The following is a 16,952-nucleotide window of genomic DNA, read 5'->3' as shown; positions in this document are numbered from 1 at the left end:
TTACAAAGCACAACAAGTAAACAAGTAAAGTTTCAGAGCACTAAGTTTGCTAAAATGAATCTATTTTCTGTGCTGAACTGCAGATGGGAGTAAACGTGCCGTTTCCTAGTCTGCATTTGGAAGCTATTATCAGGCTCCTGCTGAGATCACATTGTCTCTAAAGTCTCCACACACACACACACACACACACACACACACACACACACACACACACACACACACACACACACACACACACACACACACACACACACACACACACGCACACACACACACGCACACACACACACACACACACCCATGCACACACCCACGCATCTCTAACAGCCGCACAGGACAGCAGATGACGGCTGAAACCCAGCAGCTTTCAGACGTCATCATCCAGAGGCACGCGTCCAGATTCGGTTCACCTTACATTACGATATATACGGCATGAGAGCAGATTCTGCATGCAGCTGCAAATCAGTCTGATTCATCTTCGGAGCGGTGACACCGCCGTTCGCAGTGACATCTTCCAGCAAGCCCGCCGGGGCCACACTGCCTTTATTGGTAGTGTTAGCAGCTCTGCAGCGTACGGACCTATCTAAACCATTGCGTCTGCAAAATTTACATGAAGCCCAAACAAAAGTAATGGTGTATTCACACCAGCTCTGTTTAGTCCACTTCAAACTAACTCCAGTTTGTTTGTCTAGAAAGCTTGGTTTGTTTGGGGAGGTGTGAATGCGTAATGGAACTTCAAAAAAAGCGAACCATGAGCCTGGGTTTGGTTGAAATGAACTCTGGTGCGGACTGAATGCATAAGCAGACTGGAGACCGCTCCAAAAGCAGAAAGTGGACAACAATGCAGGGAATTCTGGGTAAATACTACCAAAGCAAATGCACTAGCCTAGCGCTTGCAGGAGAAATTGTTTGTGGTCTTTAGCCAAACTCAAAAGAGAAATCTTCCAACCGCTAAAATCTGACACTCCATTTCTGTTTACGTTTTGTGAAATAGGAAGTTGCGCTCAGTATCTTCTTCAGAGGATTTTGTATCATTTCGTTAAGTGTTTCATGATGCATTGCCCCCTCAGGCGAGGAGAGCAACAGGTTGCTTAAATGTGACGTATTATGCTTCCTTGAACAGGATGTTCATTACATTTTTTACACAGTCATTTTTAGATAATGACATTTGGGTCTGATCAGTTCTTCCAATTTTGAGCTGTTTTAGGGCGTCTTGTAACTTTAAATTAAAATAATCTGCTGCTGGCCATGCCCCCGAAACTCAACGTTACACTCGCACATGAAGATGGCTGCAAATAGATGAGCAAATATACAACCGTACATCTATGAAAAGCACAAATTGAGCCTCCTGCACAACAAACAAGAACACAGCAAGTGGTTTCTGGATGGTAAGTCAACAATAAAACACTGTTTGTTTTTTTCCAGCAGCCATTGTACAATGCATACAGCGGTAAAACCAGCTGACCAAATGTTCTGGAGCTCAGCTTGGGTTGCTAGGTAACGGATTGGGCTTCACTGGGGTTGCTAGGTAACGGGGTCTGCTGATTTGTTACATTCTGGTGGTTTTTGGAACGGCTCACTTTCTAGACACCAAAAAATATTAACTTATTGCCAAAAACTGGCTAGGTGTTGGTTTGTTTTAAGCAGTTGGACTGTTTCTATAAGTGTTTTTGTACTTCCAAACCAAAGCAAAAATTTTTAATTTTCCTCATTTGTCCCCTTTAAAGGCTTTGATTTGTGTCAGCAAACCGCAGCAGCTGAAAAATGTGATAAATGTTGCAATTCTGGTCTGAAATCAAAGTGACAACACCCTAAAGCTCGAGATATCATATGAAGCCACGTATTGGGTTCTTACTGAGTTTCTGTGTGGAGAATCTGAGCCGCTTGCCCTCTTGGCCTTTTGTGCCAGAGACGTCCCAAACCTCAGGGCTTCATACACTGGGTCCACCTTATTCCCACAGGCTTTGGAGCAAAACACAAGATACAAGATAAGCTGACGAGCAAACAAATATGAAGCTTTCATCTTGGCCAAGTGGTTTTTCCATAAAGACATAAACATTAAACAGCAGATAAGCTCTATAATCTGTATAATTAGATATACAGCAAAGTTTAAATACATAGAAGCAGAGATGGGTAGAGTATTCAAAACTTGTACTCGAGTAACATTAGCACTACTTCAACATATTTTCACTCAAGTTTAAAAGTAGCCTTTATATGAGTAAAAAAAGTATTTGGTAAAAAGTTTACTCACATCCTGAGTAACTGATCAAAACATAATTTACTGTTTAAAAATTACATAGACAGACCAAATTATAAAGTTATGTAGAAATGTTGGTACTTTAAATATCAAAATGTAAATAATTCATATAAATAACAATTACAAAATGACAAAATCAGGCAAAAGTAAAAACTTTCAATTTCTTTCAATATAACACCTATGAAACTTTAATAAAAACTTCATTCAGTTAAGTTACTAACAGTGGATAAAGTATCCAGAAATTATGCTCAAGTAAGAATAGCTAGCTAGCAGTAGACATACAGCTGTATAGCTAGCTTGATAGCTAGCTGTAGATAGATTTCTTTCTCGCTTGTGAGCTAGCAGTGATAGATAGCTATCTATCTAGCTAGCAGTAGATAAAAAGCCACCAAACTTGACAGATAGCTAGAAGTAGATCCACCTGGCAAGATAGCAAGATAGATTATTAATCCCATGTGGGAAATTGTTTTGCTAAAGCAGGGACAACAACTAGTAAGTAAAAATTTGCCACTGTATTTTTTTTCTTCTAAACGTTACTCAAATAAATGTAACTGAGTAAATGTAACTAGTTACTTCCCAGCTCTGTGTATTAGATATTTGAATCTCACCGATGGGCATGACTTCCTTAATGCAGCCGTACTGTTCCTGGTTCAGCAACGGAGAGCTGTAGTATCGGCGAAAACCTTTTGGCTGCAGAAGAGGAAAACAGTGAGTTAAAATATGTCTGTATGACAAATCATAACCATTAAAAATAAAAATAAACATTTACTGAAGTCATGAAATATTTGGATTTTTGATAAAGTTGCGGAGAGGGGTGTTTTTATCCAAAGCCGTGCATCTGTGCAGCAAATGCGACCCATTTTCTCACTTGAGAAAAGAAAAAAAGGCACACTAAACTCATCAAATCTTTTAGTCACCGTTTATCAGCCTATAAAAGTGCGCAAATTAATAGAAATGTTGTGACAGCCACAAATAAAAGGCAGTTCAAGGGCGAAGTGGGGAACAGATGCCGGAGGGTGTGGCACTGTTAACAAAACGATGTCAGACTCGGACGTCATGCTCAGCACAGGCCGCCCTGAGATATTAGTTAAACGCAAAAATATCAGTGGTTAGTTTAAAAAAGAAAATCTATTCTTTCATTCATAAGGTTGAAATGTTGACAAACGTGTATCCACGTTTTTTTCAATACTTAGAAAAATGCTCAAAGTATTAACTTTTCTCAATATTCCTAGAAATAATTTAAAATTATATATTCTTTAAAAAATTCAAGCACTGGTGGTTCCTCTAGAAAAAATTTTTTTTTGAAGATGTTGGTTTTATGCATGCATTTTGCAAGTTATATCATATATTAACAAACATGTATAAATCACCTTTTATTGCTATAAGCAGATTAGTCATTCTAAAAACTCTTGTCATACGAAAGAGAGCCTCTCTAAAACAGGAGGGCACTGCAAGACATGGACATAGAAATGTATCACAATATTTTATGGTAACATTGTGATAACAATAAAAAAAATATAAAAATTGATTTATAGCTTTTTTTTTAGATACAAGCATGGGTGTGACCGTATATAGCAAAATAAACACAAATATTGCTGTTGAAAAACATTCCCATTTTATATAGGCTTCTTCAGGATGCAGTTTACTTAAAAAATGTGCATCACTAAAATTCAAAAAGTAACTAAATTAATACAGTCAGTTATTTTTAAACATCGTTAATTGGAATTTTTCTCATTACCTAGTAACCCCAGAAGAGTTCCGCCTGTTACCTAGCAACCCTAGCAGAGTTCCGCCTGTTACCTAGCAACCTCAGTCGAGCTAAAAGAATGTCAGTGTAAATGCAAAAAAAAGGTAAAGAACATGCTTTGTTTTGCTGATAGACAAATCCTAAACTGTTCTGAGAAGCATAGTAAGTTACCCTTAAGCAGCCAACATATCAGTATGTTTAAAAGCTTCTTTTTAGAGAAATGATTCCGGTTTGAAAAACACTTTCCAACGGGAAGTCACTTTCCATTCTTTGGAGGAAACCTGAAGGAAGCTGTGAAGATGAGCAGGAGGTGTTGTGGCCTCTCTTTATGTTTGTGACAAAACATTCCTCACAAAAAAAACCCTGAAGAATGAATCACTGATTTTCATCATGAGCAGCGCTGTGAATTAATTTGATTCCTTTTCAAATCATGTCGCTGCAGATATTGTCCAACATGTGAACGGCTGTCAGGATCCGAGTCTGAAGCAGTGACTCACAGATCAACTGACACATGTTGGCTTATGCCAACAGGAAATACAACATTCAACAGTCAGAGGAAAAAAAGTCTTCAAAGTAAGGGTGCGTTCACACTGCAGCCTTAAGTGACCCAATTCCGATTTTTTTGGCAATTTGGATTTTTTTGCCGGGGCCGTTCACACTGCCAGTAACTGCGACCTGTATGCGTTCTGCAGTCTGAAGGGGCAAACGACCTGAAAGTGTCCCGTATGCGCAGTGCGTCAGTGTTCTCAGTGTTCTGCCAACCGCCATAGAAAGAAGAAGTGCTCAGTGTTTGCGGAAGTAAACATGGAGGCTAACGGTGGAGCTTAGCTTACATATTTGAAGTTGTTGTCCGGCCGGAGCAGCATATTAACAACATAATCCTCATATTGTCCATCATGGTTGTAGTTTTTCTTCCCACTTGCGCGTATCAGGACGCAGAAGAGTGAGATTTGTTGAGTATCAGTGACGTTCAGTTCGGATGAATGCGACCTGGACGTTAGGTCGCATTTGAATCGGATACGTATCGGATATGGGTCACATTCGAAAATGAATCCGACCTGTGCTGTTCACACTGCCATAAAAAGATCAGATACAGGTCGCATTACGTCAAAAAAAATAGGAATTGGGTCACTTCAGGCTGCAGTGGGAATGCAACCTATGAAACAAATATTTCTCAGGCAGACTTTTTATGGTTTTTAAAAGTAAATAATTTTAAAATCAACTTTTCAGCCACCAAAAAACAAGCATTTGAGTCACAGTTCAGAGATGCATTTTCATGTATGGATTGAATCCTGGCAAAATGTGTTATTTCTTAAGAAACACACATCAAAATTACATACTTCCAAAAAGAAATAAAATAAAATAAAAAAAAAAAATATATATATATATATATATATATATATATATATATATATATATATATATATATATATATATATATATATATATATATATATATATATATAGCTGCCACATTTCTGCAGGTAATTCACCACAGAGAGCTTTTAAATTTCAGGATAGGGTGCCAGTCTGCTAGGTCTCCATGCTAATGTTGCTTTATCTTTGTCATCTTTAGATGAATATTTTTCATTTTATGAATTCAGGTTGAAGCTGGAGGCTTTTCTTTGGGTTTTCATTACTTCACACATTGATACCTGATACCTGTTGCAATAAGCAAAAAATCAATTAATTACATGATTTAAATTTAGACAGAATTGACTATTTCTATTTGGACAAGAAACGTTAAATTGAATCCCATTTTAATACAGTTGAAAATTGCAGCAAAAATCCTACCTAGCCCTTATGAGTGTGTTCCCAGTCTAAGCTGAATGATTAATATATTTTCAAATGCAATTTTGCTTACAGAGATTTTAAAATCCATTTTAGATATTTTAGTTTTGGTTCGTTGTTTATTTATGTGGGATATTTGAAATGTTTTCCATTTCTAGTGTTAAATGTTCTTTTGGAAATTCATTTTTCTCTTTGTCTTTTCAACTCTTAAGTTGGAAAGAGTCTCAAAATGACATTATTATCATTTATCGCAATCATTTCTGGGACAATTTATCATCCTGCAGTTGTTGAGTTTTGAAAACTACACCCTGCTCTCCAAAGCTGTCAGTTTTTGTTTTTTGGGGGGTTTACAGAGCTTATTGGCAAAAATAAGTTTCAGCTTTAATGCAGCTTTGGAGCATGAAGTCACTTACTTTTCTACTGGCTGCATTCAGTTAGCCAAGAGAAACAAGCATGGCAGCAAACGCATCCAAGTTTAGAGTTTGCTGAATTTAGAGCTGCACTCCTCTGGGGAAACTTCCCTTTATATGCTTGACCTTTCAACCTGATTTTCCACTCCTGAGAGCTGGTCATATCTACGAGCCTCATCCCAGGGAAAAACATAGCAGGGGGGAAAAAGGAGAAAGCAAAGGCTGTGTTGTTGATTTTAAGGCTACATCGTTTCCATATGACATTTATTCCCTTTTATCTTGTTTGACACCAACTCAGCATACTCCAAATGTTCCTAACTGGTTCCAGTTATTGTTGCATAATGGAGACAACAGAGGAGCTTTAAAGAGGGGGAGGTAATCATAAATTGTATGACTTTAAAGGCCTGCAGAGGCTGAGGTGCAGTGTGCAGGATGACAATGAAAAATGCTTCTCCGTCTTTATGAAAACACCAGGACCACCCTGACAGATGCATCCCTTAGCCAGAAGATCTTATTTTCATTCACGTTATAAACGATCCAAAGAGATAAAAGTTGTGACACATTTTTTCCAGATCTTTGTTTTTAACTCTTAAGTAAATGGCCTACAAGTTGAATCACTTCATGGTCTACAAAAACAGTGACAAAGACTTTCCTGGGAGTAAGATTCCTAAGCAAAGTGTTTTAAGGTTACACACTCACTGCTACCATGACGTTTAGAATCAGAGGGCATTAAAACGCTGATTTACTGAGGAGAATCTACACATTTACAGAAATAATGGAGCGAAATTTAGCACAATTATCAATCGTTTGCATCATGAAGGACATAAACGAAGCGTCACTGAAAACAGTATGTTGTTAATAAATCAATTAACAAAAGCAGAAATTAAGTTTTGCCTTGTAAGTATTTACGCTGCTTGAAGTTTTTCACGTTTTGTCAAGTTTGAGCCACAAACTTTAATATGTTTACTGGGATTTTATGAGACACAAAAGACTGCATAGTTATGGAGTTAGAAGAGAATGTGAATTCTTTTATAGGTAAAAAATGTGAAAAGTTACACTAAAATTCACGAATCAATAAGAATAGAAATTTATGATTCCACAGAGATGAATCTCAGGTGCAACAGCAGCCTTAAAGGCGACCTGTTGTTTCCTTGGACAGGTGAGGATAGATCAGTGGGCAACAACAAAACATGTTCATTACATTTTTTAAATAATGAGATTTTCATTCTGCCCATTGATCTCCTTTCAGAATGCGCCGTTTTAGGGCCTCTGTCACTTTAAATCCAGATAAGTTTCTCCTCAATCAGACCGCTTCTGCACTAAGCTGAGAGCTAATCATTTAACACAGCACTGGCCACGCCCCCAACTGACCAAACCTGCTGGAACCATCCTGGTGTTGCGTTGAACGAAACTCAACATTCAGGAGATTTTTCATTTCAGTTATTATTTTATACTTTTGCTATAAATAAGCAACATACATTTTTCACACAATCAAGTCGCTTCAGAAACAAACCACCTCCTTCCTGCCACCAAAGAACTTTTATTGGGTTAGAAAGCAATAACGACACTGAAGTTTGTGGTTCTTTATTATTATCTACGAAATGTTATTTAATGTTTCTTTGGGGTCAATAAAGGATCTAGAACTTTTATAAAAATATCCAACTTTTATAAACAAAATTTTAAGTCTTTTTTTTGCATATTTGTTCAAATTATCATCATGTCATCATGTCGTGACAGTATAAAACAGGTAATCTATGAAAATAAAAGCATGGTATGAGACCAATAATCTGGGAAAAAAATTGTTACTCTGCCTTTTCCCAGTGCCAACTATGAACAACCAGTCAGAGCCAGGAGGCGGGTCTTAGTGCTGTCAATCATCCTCTCTCTCTTCCTTGCTAAGGCTAGTCAGCATAGCCTCTAATGATGACGGGTAAACAGTTTTCCCGTAACAGTAAGTTGTTTCTTTGCCATTAACACATACACCAGCCGTACATGAGCTGATTGACAGCGCTAAGACCCTCCTCCTGGCTCTGCTTGGCTGTTTTTGACTTGGATCGGTGATAATAGCGATGGAAAAAGGTGGAGAAAGTCAATCTTTTCACAGATGATCTGTGTCATATTATAGTGGATATGGAAAAAACATATTTTTGTAAAAGTTGCAGCTTTAGAGGGTGTGAATACTTTTTATTTAGCTGAATGTTTTCCATCTACATTTTAATCCAACCTGTGGACAAACTTCATTATTTGAGGAATCCAAACCATCTGACTTCCTGTTAAGTCATGCACATTAAACTGCCTCATGATCTCTGATAAGAAGCCGGAGGGCTGTCGCGTTTGTCTTTATTTACGGTTTGCGCTGATGCGGGATGGACATGATGAAGATCAGTGGTTTTGGACGGGGAGCTGCGCTGCTCTTATCTAACACGGATGATATAACGATGATGAGGAGGATGACGACGGTGGTCACAGATGCGCTGGCACACTGACACATAAAGTGTGATTTCTGAATAAGCACATTCTGGTGGGAAACAGCCACTTTTCATATTTCAATGTGTCTGTTTTGGTTGCTGTTGCTGTGACACTGTGTTGACTGACTTCCCGGGGCTCAGACTCCCAAACTGGTAAAAGTGCATGCATGCGCCATGCGGTCTGCGTCTCACCAGTTTCCCCATGCAACGCTGCTGGCCGACTCCGTTCTCACATTTGTGGTGCAGGCTCATCTTGCAGGCTTTACAGCGCAGGCCATGCTTCGCCGTGTTTCCTGCCAGGAACACCACGTGCTTGGCTGTTGTTCCTGATGCAAACAAAATGGAGGGAAAATGGTTTAGAAATAAACAAGAAAGCCACTTAAAGCCAGAGAACCTAGAAAAAATTTTTCTAGATGCCTTCAGTGTGCATCTCTGTGTGCAAAACTTTAATATTCTTCTAATGTCGAAAAAACACATTTTCAACGTTTCCATTAAATAAGAAACACAATTAAAATCACACCTGAATATGTTTGTTTTTGCGATAAGTCATTAAAAAACATGCAGCTCCATCATCGTAAAACTACTTCCTATTGTCTTCTTTGTCATCTCCACCAGTAGTAATATCTGGTTGTTGGTCATGTGACTCGTGATGTGAAAAAGCTTTTCTATTGCAATTTTGCGACCATTTCTTCCTAGCGCCAAATGTTTTAAGTAAAAAGAAACAGTTTCTTTTCTTTTATTTGGTGCGTTTCCATTAAGAAAATTAACTTTCAAAATGTCAAATTGCACAATTATATGGTCACTGGAAACACAGCTAGTCACTAGTTCTGCAGAACTGTTTGCCAGGATTACAGGACTTGAACTTCTGTGTCATAAATAGTAAACAATTTTTTTAAAAATAGACAAAAAAAAGCAAAATAACTTAAGTTTCTTTGCTTACTTTTTTGTGAAATCCATGTTAAAACTTTGTAAAGGTTCAGTAGATTGCTAAAATGTTTAAAGCTGAAGCGATTAATTGGATTAATTATGATTAATCAATTATTGACAGAATCGTCAACTAATTTAGCAATCAAGCAATCATTAAGTGGAGAGTAAAGACTTTAAAAAGGTCGTTTGCTGAAAGAAGAACATACTCTCTCAGATAATTAAGCCAAAACTGTACAAAAATATAAATACATTTTACATTTAAGAAAAAAAAAGTCTTTGTCTGCATGAATGTTTTAGGAAGAACTTAAGGAGTATAACTTCAGCTTCACCTGCTTTTTGGTTTTAGTCGACATCCACGGTAAAAATCTCCATGGGTTTGCACATATTTTAGCGTGAGATGGAGCTTCACAGATCACCACAACAACACCAGCAGCAGCGGAAGCTATGCACAAAACCTGCAGCATTTTTTCCCTTAAAATTAGATCAAGTAATTATGTCCGTTAACGAGCACCTCATGTTTCACACCCCAGGTCAGCGGATCTTTAATAAAGGAAACCTTTTAGGAATGAAGCTGTTAGTCTGTCTCTGAGGAAACTCAGGAACAGGAAGTCAAATATTTTCTCGTTAGGAAACTTTGATGCTGACCTGAGAGAATAAACACCAGAAATGTTCCTTTCTTTGGGGATAACTTTCTCTACTCTGAGCATTTAAAACTTTAAATATGAGCAATAAAATGTGTTAATGCTTTTCATACAGCATTTTGAACAGGAAGTGCACAAGTGAAGACGATCGTTAAGAAACTGCAATCTTTAGGGCTGAAACAAGAAATCAACTAATCACAATTAATCACATTATCTCAATTAATTATCATTAATCAATTACTAATTGTCTGTTTTATTTGTTTCAGTGTACAGCCCTTTGGCCAAAGTGCTGTACACTTTAAAACAACTAAGTGTTGTTTTAAATAAAATTGTAAATAAAATTGTATTTTACACATCAACTAATTTAGAATTTATTAGTTAATTGGATCATATAGACCAAAGCAGAACCTATTCAGAGCAGTGATTAAGCTAAAGCTGTACAAAATAAACATATATATGTTGCATTTCAGATAAAAACGTCTTTCTCTATATATATGTTTTACCAAAAACTCCTCAAGTGGCCGTTTTTGTTTCACCTGGTTCAAGTTCACTATAGGAAATGTATTTTATTTCTGTATTTTAAGCCCTAAAATGTTTAGTTTCTTATTTACGAAAAAAAATTATATATTTTTTGCATCTTTTAATGTGGTTAAGTGAAAAATGAGTAAAATGTGCCAATTTGTAGTCGATTAATCGATTTCTAAAATAATTGCTAAAGCTATCAATATTTTGTTTAAGAGACGGAACAATTCAAACCTAAGGTCAGTTTATCAGCAAGTAAAAATGATTATATGTGCCCTTTAATATTGTTACCACAGCATTTGTAGGCAATAGACAACGAGATGCTATTAAACAGTGTCACTGTTTTTAAATTGTTTTCTACTGTTTTACATTTGTGCATATGTATTAATTAGTTTTATTTTGTAACCAGGTGGCTGTGTACTGCAGACTTCTGCCCAGAAAATGAGATCTGGATCTCACCTGGATCTACCTGGTTAAATAAAGGAAATAAAAAAAAATAGATATTTTTAAAATTTGGAGCACAAACAAATATGATAATTAATTCCACAAATGAAATATAAAACATTGAAAACTTCCTATTTAAAGGCTCACTGGAGGCGCTTTTCAGAGTGGTTTACATGTTGATTAAGGGGCCACATTTACATGTCTTTTTACCTTTTCAGTGCTTGTATTATGCAGTCATGTGTTCCTGACATAAGGCCTATCAATATTCATGGACTTCAGGATATCTGCTGCCAGAGAACTTGGACTATCTGCTGAGGGAAGGACAGATGGAGGAACTGGACTCAGTGAACACAGATGGACTTTGCTCATAATAATAATAATAATAATAATAATAATCTGTGTCAGATTGAGCTAAAGTTTTCTCATCTATTTATCAAATCTCTTCTGTTAGAAATATAAAGCTGAGAAAAACAACACTCAGCTGTTTTTAGGCAATAAGTTAATGGTTTCTGGTGTCTGGAAAATGAGCTGTTTAAAAAACCTCAGGAGTGTAGTCACAAATCCGCAGGCACCGTTACCTAGCAACCCAAATTGCATTCCGCCCGTTACCTAGCAACCCAAGCAGAGTTCCAGAACGTTTGGTCAGCTGGTTTTATCACTGCATAATGGCTGCTGGGAAAACTAGTGTTTTGTTGTTGACTTAACATCTGGAAACCACTTGCTGCATTCTTGTTGGTTTTGCAGAAGGCTCCACTTCTGTTTTTCAAAGATGTACGGTTAATTGTGCATCTTCTTGCAGCTATTTTCACTTGCGTAGGTCTGTCACAATAACAAATTTTGCTTGATAATAAATTGTACCATAAGTTATTGCGATAGACATTATTATTGTTTTGAGACCATTTTCAAACAATATAATGGTAATAATCGCATAATAATGTAAGAACACATTCTCAAAGATCAATAAAATGTTAATTATAATGAACATTTAACACTAGAACTGGAAGACATTTTATACATCCATCATAAATAAAGTCTCCTTAAATAAAATTGTCCTTCCAAAAAAGGGCTAGTTTGTCATCCAGGTTTAGTAGAAAGAAAGAAAAACGATAATCATACAAATAGAAATCATTGAGGTAGTTTTAATTATCATGCAATTAATTGATTAATTTTGCTAGGTCAGCAATAAGTACTATCACTGATATTTATCTTAGTACTGCACAGAGGTGGGTAGAGTACTCAAAAATTGTAATCGAGTAATAGTTGAAATGTACTTAAATTGTTTATAAGCTAGGAACAAGGCGAGTGGTCGCTCTAAGCTTGTGGCTTGTTTATTGTTGTCATAGCAACTCCATAACAACATGGCTGTCAGTTAAAGGCAGAAGACTAAAATCATAACTTTGTCCAAAAAGTTTAATGAACATGTTTTGTTGTTGCCCATTAACCTATGCCAACCTGTTTAAGGAAGCATAATAGTTTTCCCTTAAGACTTCATTCCCTGCCCTCAGCTCTCTGAAACATGGATCACGTCAGCAGAGGGCGGCGTTCCAACCATACCTACTATCATGTGGTTGCAGACGTCGCAGAACGTGGGCTTCTTGAAGATGTGCTCCATGAAGCAGTGTCCGGCCGAGTCCACCTGCAGCGGGTTGCGTGCCTGCGAGCGCGACGTTGGCGGCGGGGCGCAGGGGATGGCGGGCGGCACCGGAGGGATGGGCAGGCTGGTGGTGTGCGGCGGGGCCATCCCGATGTTGCAGAGATGGCCCGTGCTGCTGCTCACATCCGAGAGCAGCTCCGTCTTGTTCTCGCTGCTGGTCCGGAAGAAGTTGTCAGCGCTCTTGCTGCGGATGCTCTTCGTCTTGAAGGAAAGCGAGCGTTTGAGTCTCTGCAGCTGGAAGACGAGAGGAGATGAACATGTAGAGCAGGTTTGTTTTAATAAACGACCCCAATATGGGCTGCATCCCCATTAACCAGATAATGGTCATGCTTGTTACTGGTTTTCTCACTTGTTGACTTGGTGTCTTTTCTGACTTTATATTTGTGTGTTTTTATGAAGTAAAGTACTTTGAACTGCCCCGCTTTGTAATCTCCTTTACAAATAAACTTCACTGATTAACTGATGATTGCACAATTTGACATTTTGAAAATACATTTGCTTATTTACACTGCAAGAACACAAACACTACTTTCAGACAGTCATTATAACATAGATCATTTATTAACCCTTTAACCAAGATTTTATCAGCATTTCATTGAGAAGTGAGAATAATGACCTCAGCAGACGCATAGTTCAGCCAGGTGTTTGCTAATTGCTGCTAGCTAGTCTAAAGGAGCTGCTCTACGAGGCAGAAGCTCTTCAGATCGGAAACTGCAGCACTGAGGAGGAGCTTTGCCGTTGAAGGTGGGGCTACGTCCACCCAGGCATTCTGCACATGGTTGCCATGGAGAATAAATGATTTCTCAAACATGAATAAACAAATCAAATCTACACTCCAGGTTTGTTTCTGATGAGGGAATAAAAGTATAACATGATCTAAAGCTAAAAAAAAGTCTATTTAACACAATATTATCCCTTTAAGACATTTTAAGGTCTGAATTTAAAACAACTGCACTTATTTTAATTGTATTTTTTTAGACTTTATAGTTGGTGTTTAGGTATTGTTAATAATGTCTTCCAATGACAAATAATTAGCAAGGCATATTTTGAAATTTCCTGTCAACTTTAAACATTTTTTAACTAAAACACAGTTTGTTGGGCAGTTGAGGGATGGTTTAAAAGCAGATTTATTTTGTTAATGTCCAACTAAGAATCTGTGGCAAGACTTGAAAACTAAAGTTCCCAGATGCTACAGTTGAGCTTTGGCTGCTTCAAAAAGAACAAAAATGCCATTTTTTATTCTCTAGATGTGCAAATCTGGCGGAGATGCCCCAAAAGTCTCAAATAACCGTGAATTACTGTTGGAAAACAAATGCAAACAGCGCTGTGGTTTCATTGCAACAACATGGGTGTGAAGTTCAAGGGGTGTGAGCACCTTTGCAGAGCACTGTGCGCGTCGCCTTGATGCAGTTTATCCGAAACACAAAGACTGAAAGTTCAGAGCTGCTAGCTGAGTTAACACATTGTGCACAGGCTGGTTTTACTTGTCATTTTCCCTGAACACGGCTGTGCAAATCGTTCTGAGTCACTGCAGCAGGGCCATAGTGAATCAATTCCCTGGGTCACTCTGGAAACAATCAATTTAGAGCCTTTCTCTACCATTACCACCCACACATACACTTTCACAAACAAACATAAATCTACAACAGAAATACCTCCATGTTACATTAAATTATTTCTAAAAATAAACCTCATTTACAGAAAAGCTGGGAAGTTTTCTGAAATGCTTCAAAACCTTAAAGCGGATTCAGTCCTGCTAGCATCGCTGTCGTATTTATAAGATAAATATGAATACATTTAGAATTTGGTGTCAGTAAAGACAAGCAAATGTCACACTTGAGCATGAAAAGCAGCTCATCAATTTGGATATGAGCTGATAAAAAACTGTAAATAATCAAGCAGTGGGAGTCCACAGAAATATTAGTATGCAAAGACAAAAGCAACAAGCTAACATTGCATTAGCATGAACTGTTGCGAAACTAAGAAATGATGCAAAATGACAAAATTTTACCAAGCATTTTTAGTCTAATTTCTAGAGAAAATATCGTAGCACACTTGAATTAAGGCAAAACCAGATTAAAAGTAAGTTTCAGAAAGTTATGAGTTTGTTTTAATTTTGCATCATTTCCACTTATAACAAGATATTTTTAAATTGTTAAAAGTTAAATAATCTGCCAATGAGACTTGTACTTTTTCAGCAATATTAAAGAATTATCGACTTAACACAAACTCCAATATCTTGCTGACAACTTAGTTCATCTTAATTCAAGTGCATAAGATATTTCCACAAGAAACTGGGTCAAAAATATTTGGTAAGACCTTTTTTTTTTTTTTTTTGCAGTGAACTGATGTTTCTATGGATAAATCTGGATTTATTTTGGTTTTGAGAACCTTCTATGTTCCGGAAGTGACAAAGGAATACAAGCAAGTGGAAAAGCCATGCACTGGGGTTTGTTTGTGGCTGTTGAGCTGATGCAGAAGCAAATGTTGCGTTTTTTGAACATTTTATGCCACCACCTGCGAGAGATGCAGGGCTGGACAATAAATCAATAACAACATATACCGTGATAGACATGTGATCAATATTAATACATAATAAATCTGATAGAATATTCAATATATATTCACTGAACTCCCTTCTAGAACCAAACAGCCAAGTTGGTGGAATCAACTAACTCACTCATTCTTTGGTTACCTAGCAACTCACTCATTCTTTGGTTACCTAGCAACTCACTCATTCTTTGGTTACCTAGCAACTCACTCATTCTTTAGTTACCTAGCACCTCACTCATTCTTTGGTTACCTAGCAACAACATGTTGAGTAACTTGCACAGCAGCGTTTTCATGTTTCGCTACAGTGCCTCATAACTGCTTAAAAATTAAAAAAAAAAAACTTTGTAGAGTGAAAATTGCTGCTAAAACAGTAAAGGTTAGATTATCGTCTTTTCATCAGTATTTTAAATATTTAAAACAAAAACGAATCCAGATTTATGAATATCGAGTGATATGAAACGATTGTGATGTAATACCAGCTTTAGAGATTCAGTTTCAGTGATTTCCATTCAAATATTTTGTTTAATACCAATGATCTTTTATTATAAATACATTAAAATATGTACAGTTAAAAAAATGTAATCATAAGCATGATGCTGCCACCATGTTTCGCTCTGGGGAGGATGAGTTCAAGGTGATTAGTTTTAAGATAAAAGTTTAAGGTACAACTAAGAGATCCTTTCTACAACTTTCTCCCTGCCAGACACAATAAATAAACATGGACGTTTGTGGCTTTATTGGGACAAAATGTGAAAAATGTGAAGACTTTAAGCTGTGGGCGACACGGCTTAAAAATAAAATCTAGGATTTTTTCAATGCCACAGCCAGTTTTTTTTTTCTTGCTTTCTTTACTAAAGAAACATAAATGACAAATGACTGAAAATATTTTCAAAAAGTAAATTTTATTTCCATCAGTCATTCTGGGAATTTTACACTGGAGTATTATTATTTTTGTTTTAATACAAGTATATAGTAATAAAACATGTATATATATATATATATATATATATATATATATATATATATATATATATATATATATATATATATATATATATATATATATATATATATATATATATAATTTTACATAAATACATTATAAAATTACAAGAAGTTGTTTTAATGAGAAAAAACTTTAATAGTGTTCTTGGTCTGACTCAGTTTCTTCTAAATAAACACATTTCAAATTAATGCAATCAGAGCTAAAAAAAAAAAAAGAAAAGAAAAGAAAACGGAAAAATCAATTTGCGAGGCTTTTGTTGTGCATATTTTGATTTTTGATTCAATTTAAGTGCTCATTTTCTTTCATTTTGAAAACTTCCCAACCTTTCTGGTGATGCAGTCGGTAGATTAATCATAATTTGTGTAATTTTATCATCCGTCTTCTTTTTGGTGCTGCATTGAATACAGAGCAGTGAGGGAAATGTGTGCATGCAGCTCATGCATCAGGTTTATGGGACCCATCATAAAGCAGGAAAGGTTAAACAAACCGCAGCTACTAGTCAATGCTAAAGTTTCAAATCTTAATCACATGC

General features: G+C 36.7%; 1 protein-coding gene across 1 annotated transcript in view; it reads right to left on the bottom strand.

Annotated features, from left to right (window-relative positions):
• The window catches only part of stac (SH3 and cysteine rich domain), a 33,592-nt gene that overhangs the window by 14,435 nt on the left and 2,205 nt on the right, over positions 1 to 16,952 (bottom strand). The window contains exons 3-6 of the mRNA XM_015001021.2: positions 12,762 to 13,095; positions 8,866 to 8,999; positions 2,866 to 2,947; positions 1,856 to 1,962 (exon numbers count right to left, since the gene is read on the bottom strand). Of these exons, the coding sequence (XP_014856507.2) occupies positions 1,856 to 1,962; positions 2,866 to 2,947; positions 8,866 to 8,999; positions 12,762 to 13,095 (657 nt within the window). The remainder of the gene's footprint in view (positions 1 to 1,855; positions 1,963 to 2,865; positions 2,948 to 8,865; positions 9,000 to 12,761; positions 13,096 to 16,952) is intronic.

The sequence above is a fragment of the Poecilia mexicana genome, unplaced genomic scaffold, assembly GCF_051168715.1.
Source record: "Poecilia mexicana isolate PSO_F unplaced genomic scaffold, ASM5116871v1 scaffold_22, whole genome shotgun sequence".
NCBI classification, from domain to species: Eukaryota; Metazoa; Chordata; class Actinopteri; order Cyprinodontiformes; family Poeciliidae; genus Poecilia; species Poecilia mexicana.
The sequence above is the reverse complement of the archived record's forward strand: the minus strand, read 5'-3'. Positions and strand labels throughout refer to the sequence as shown.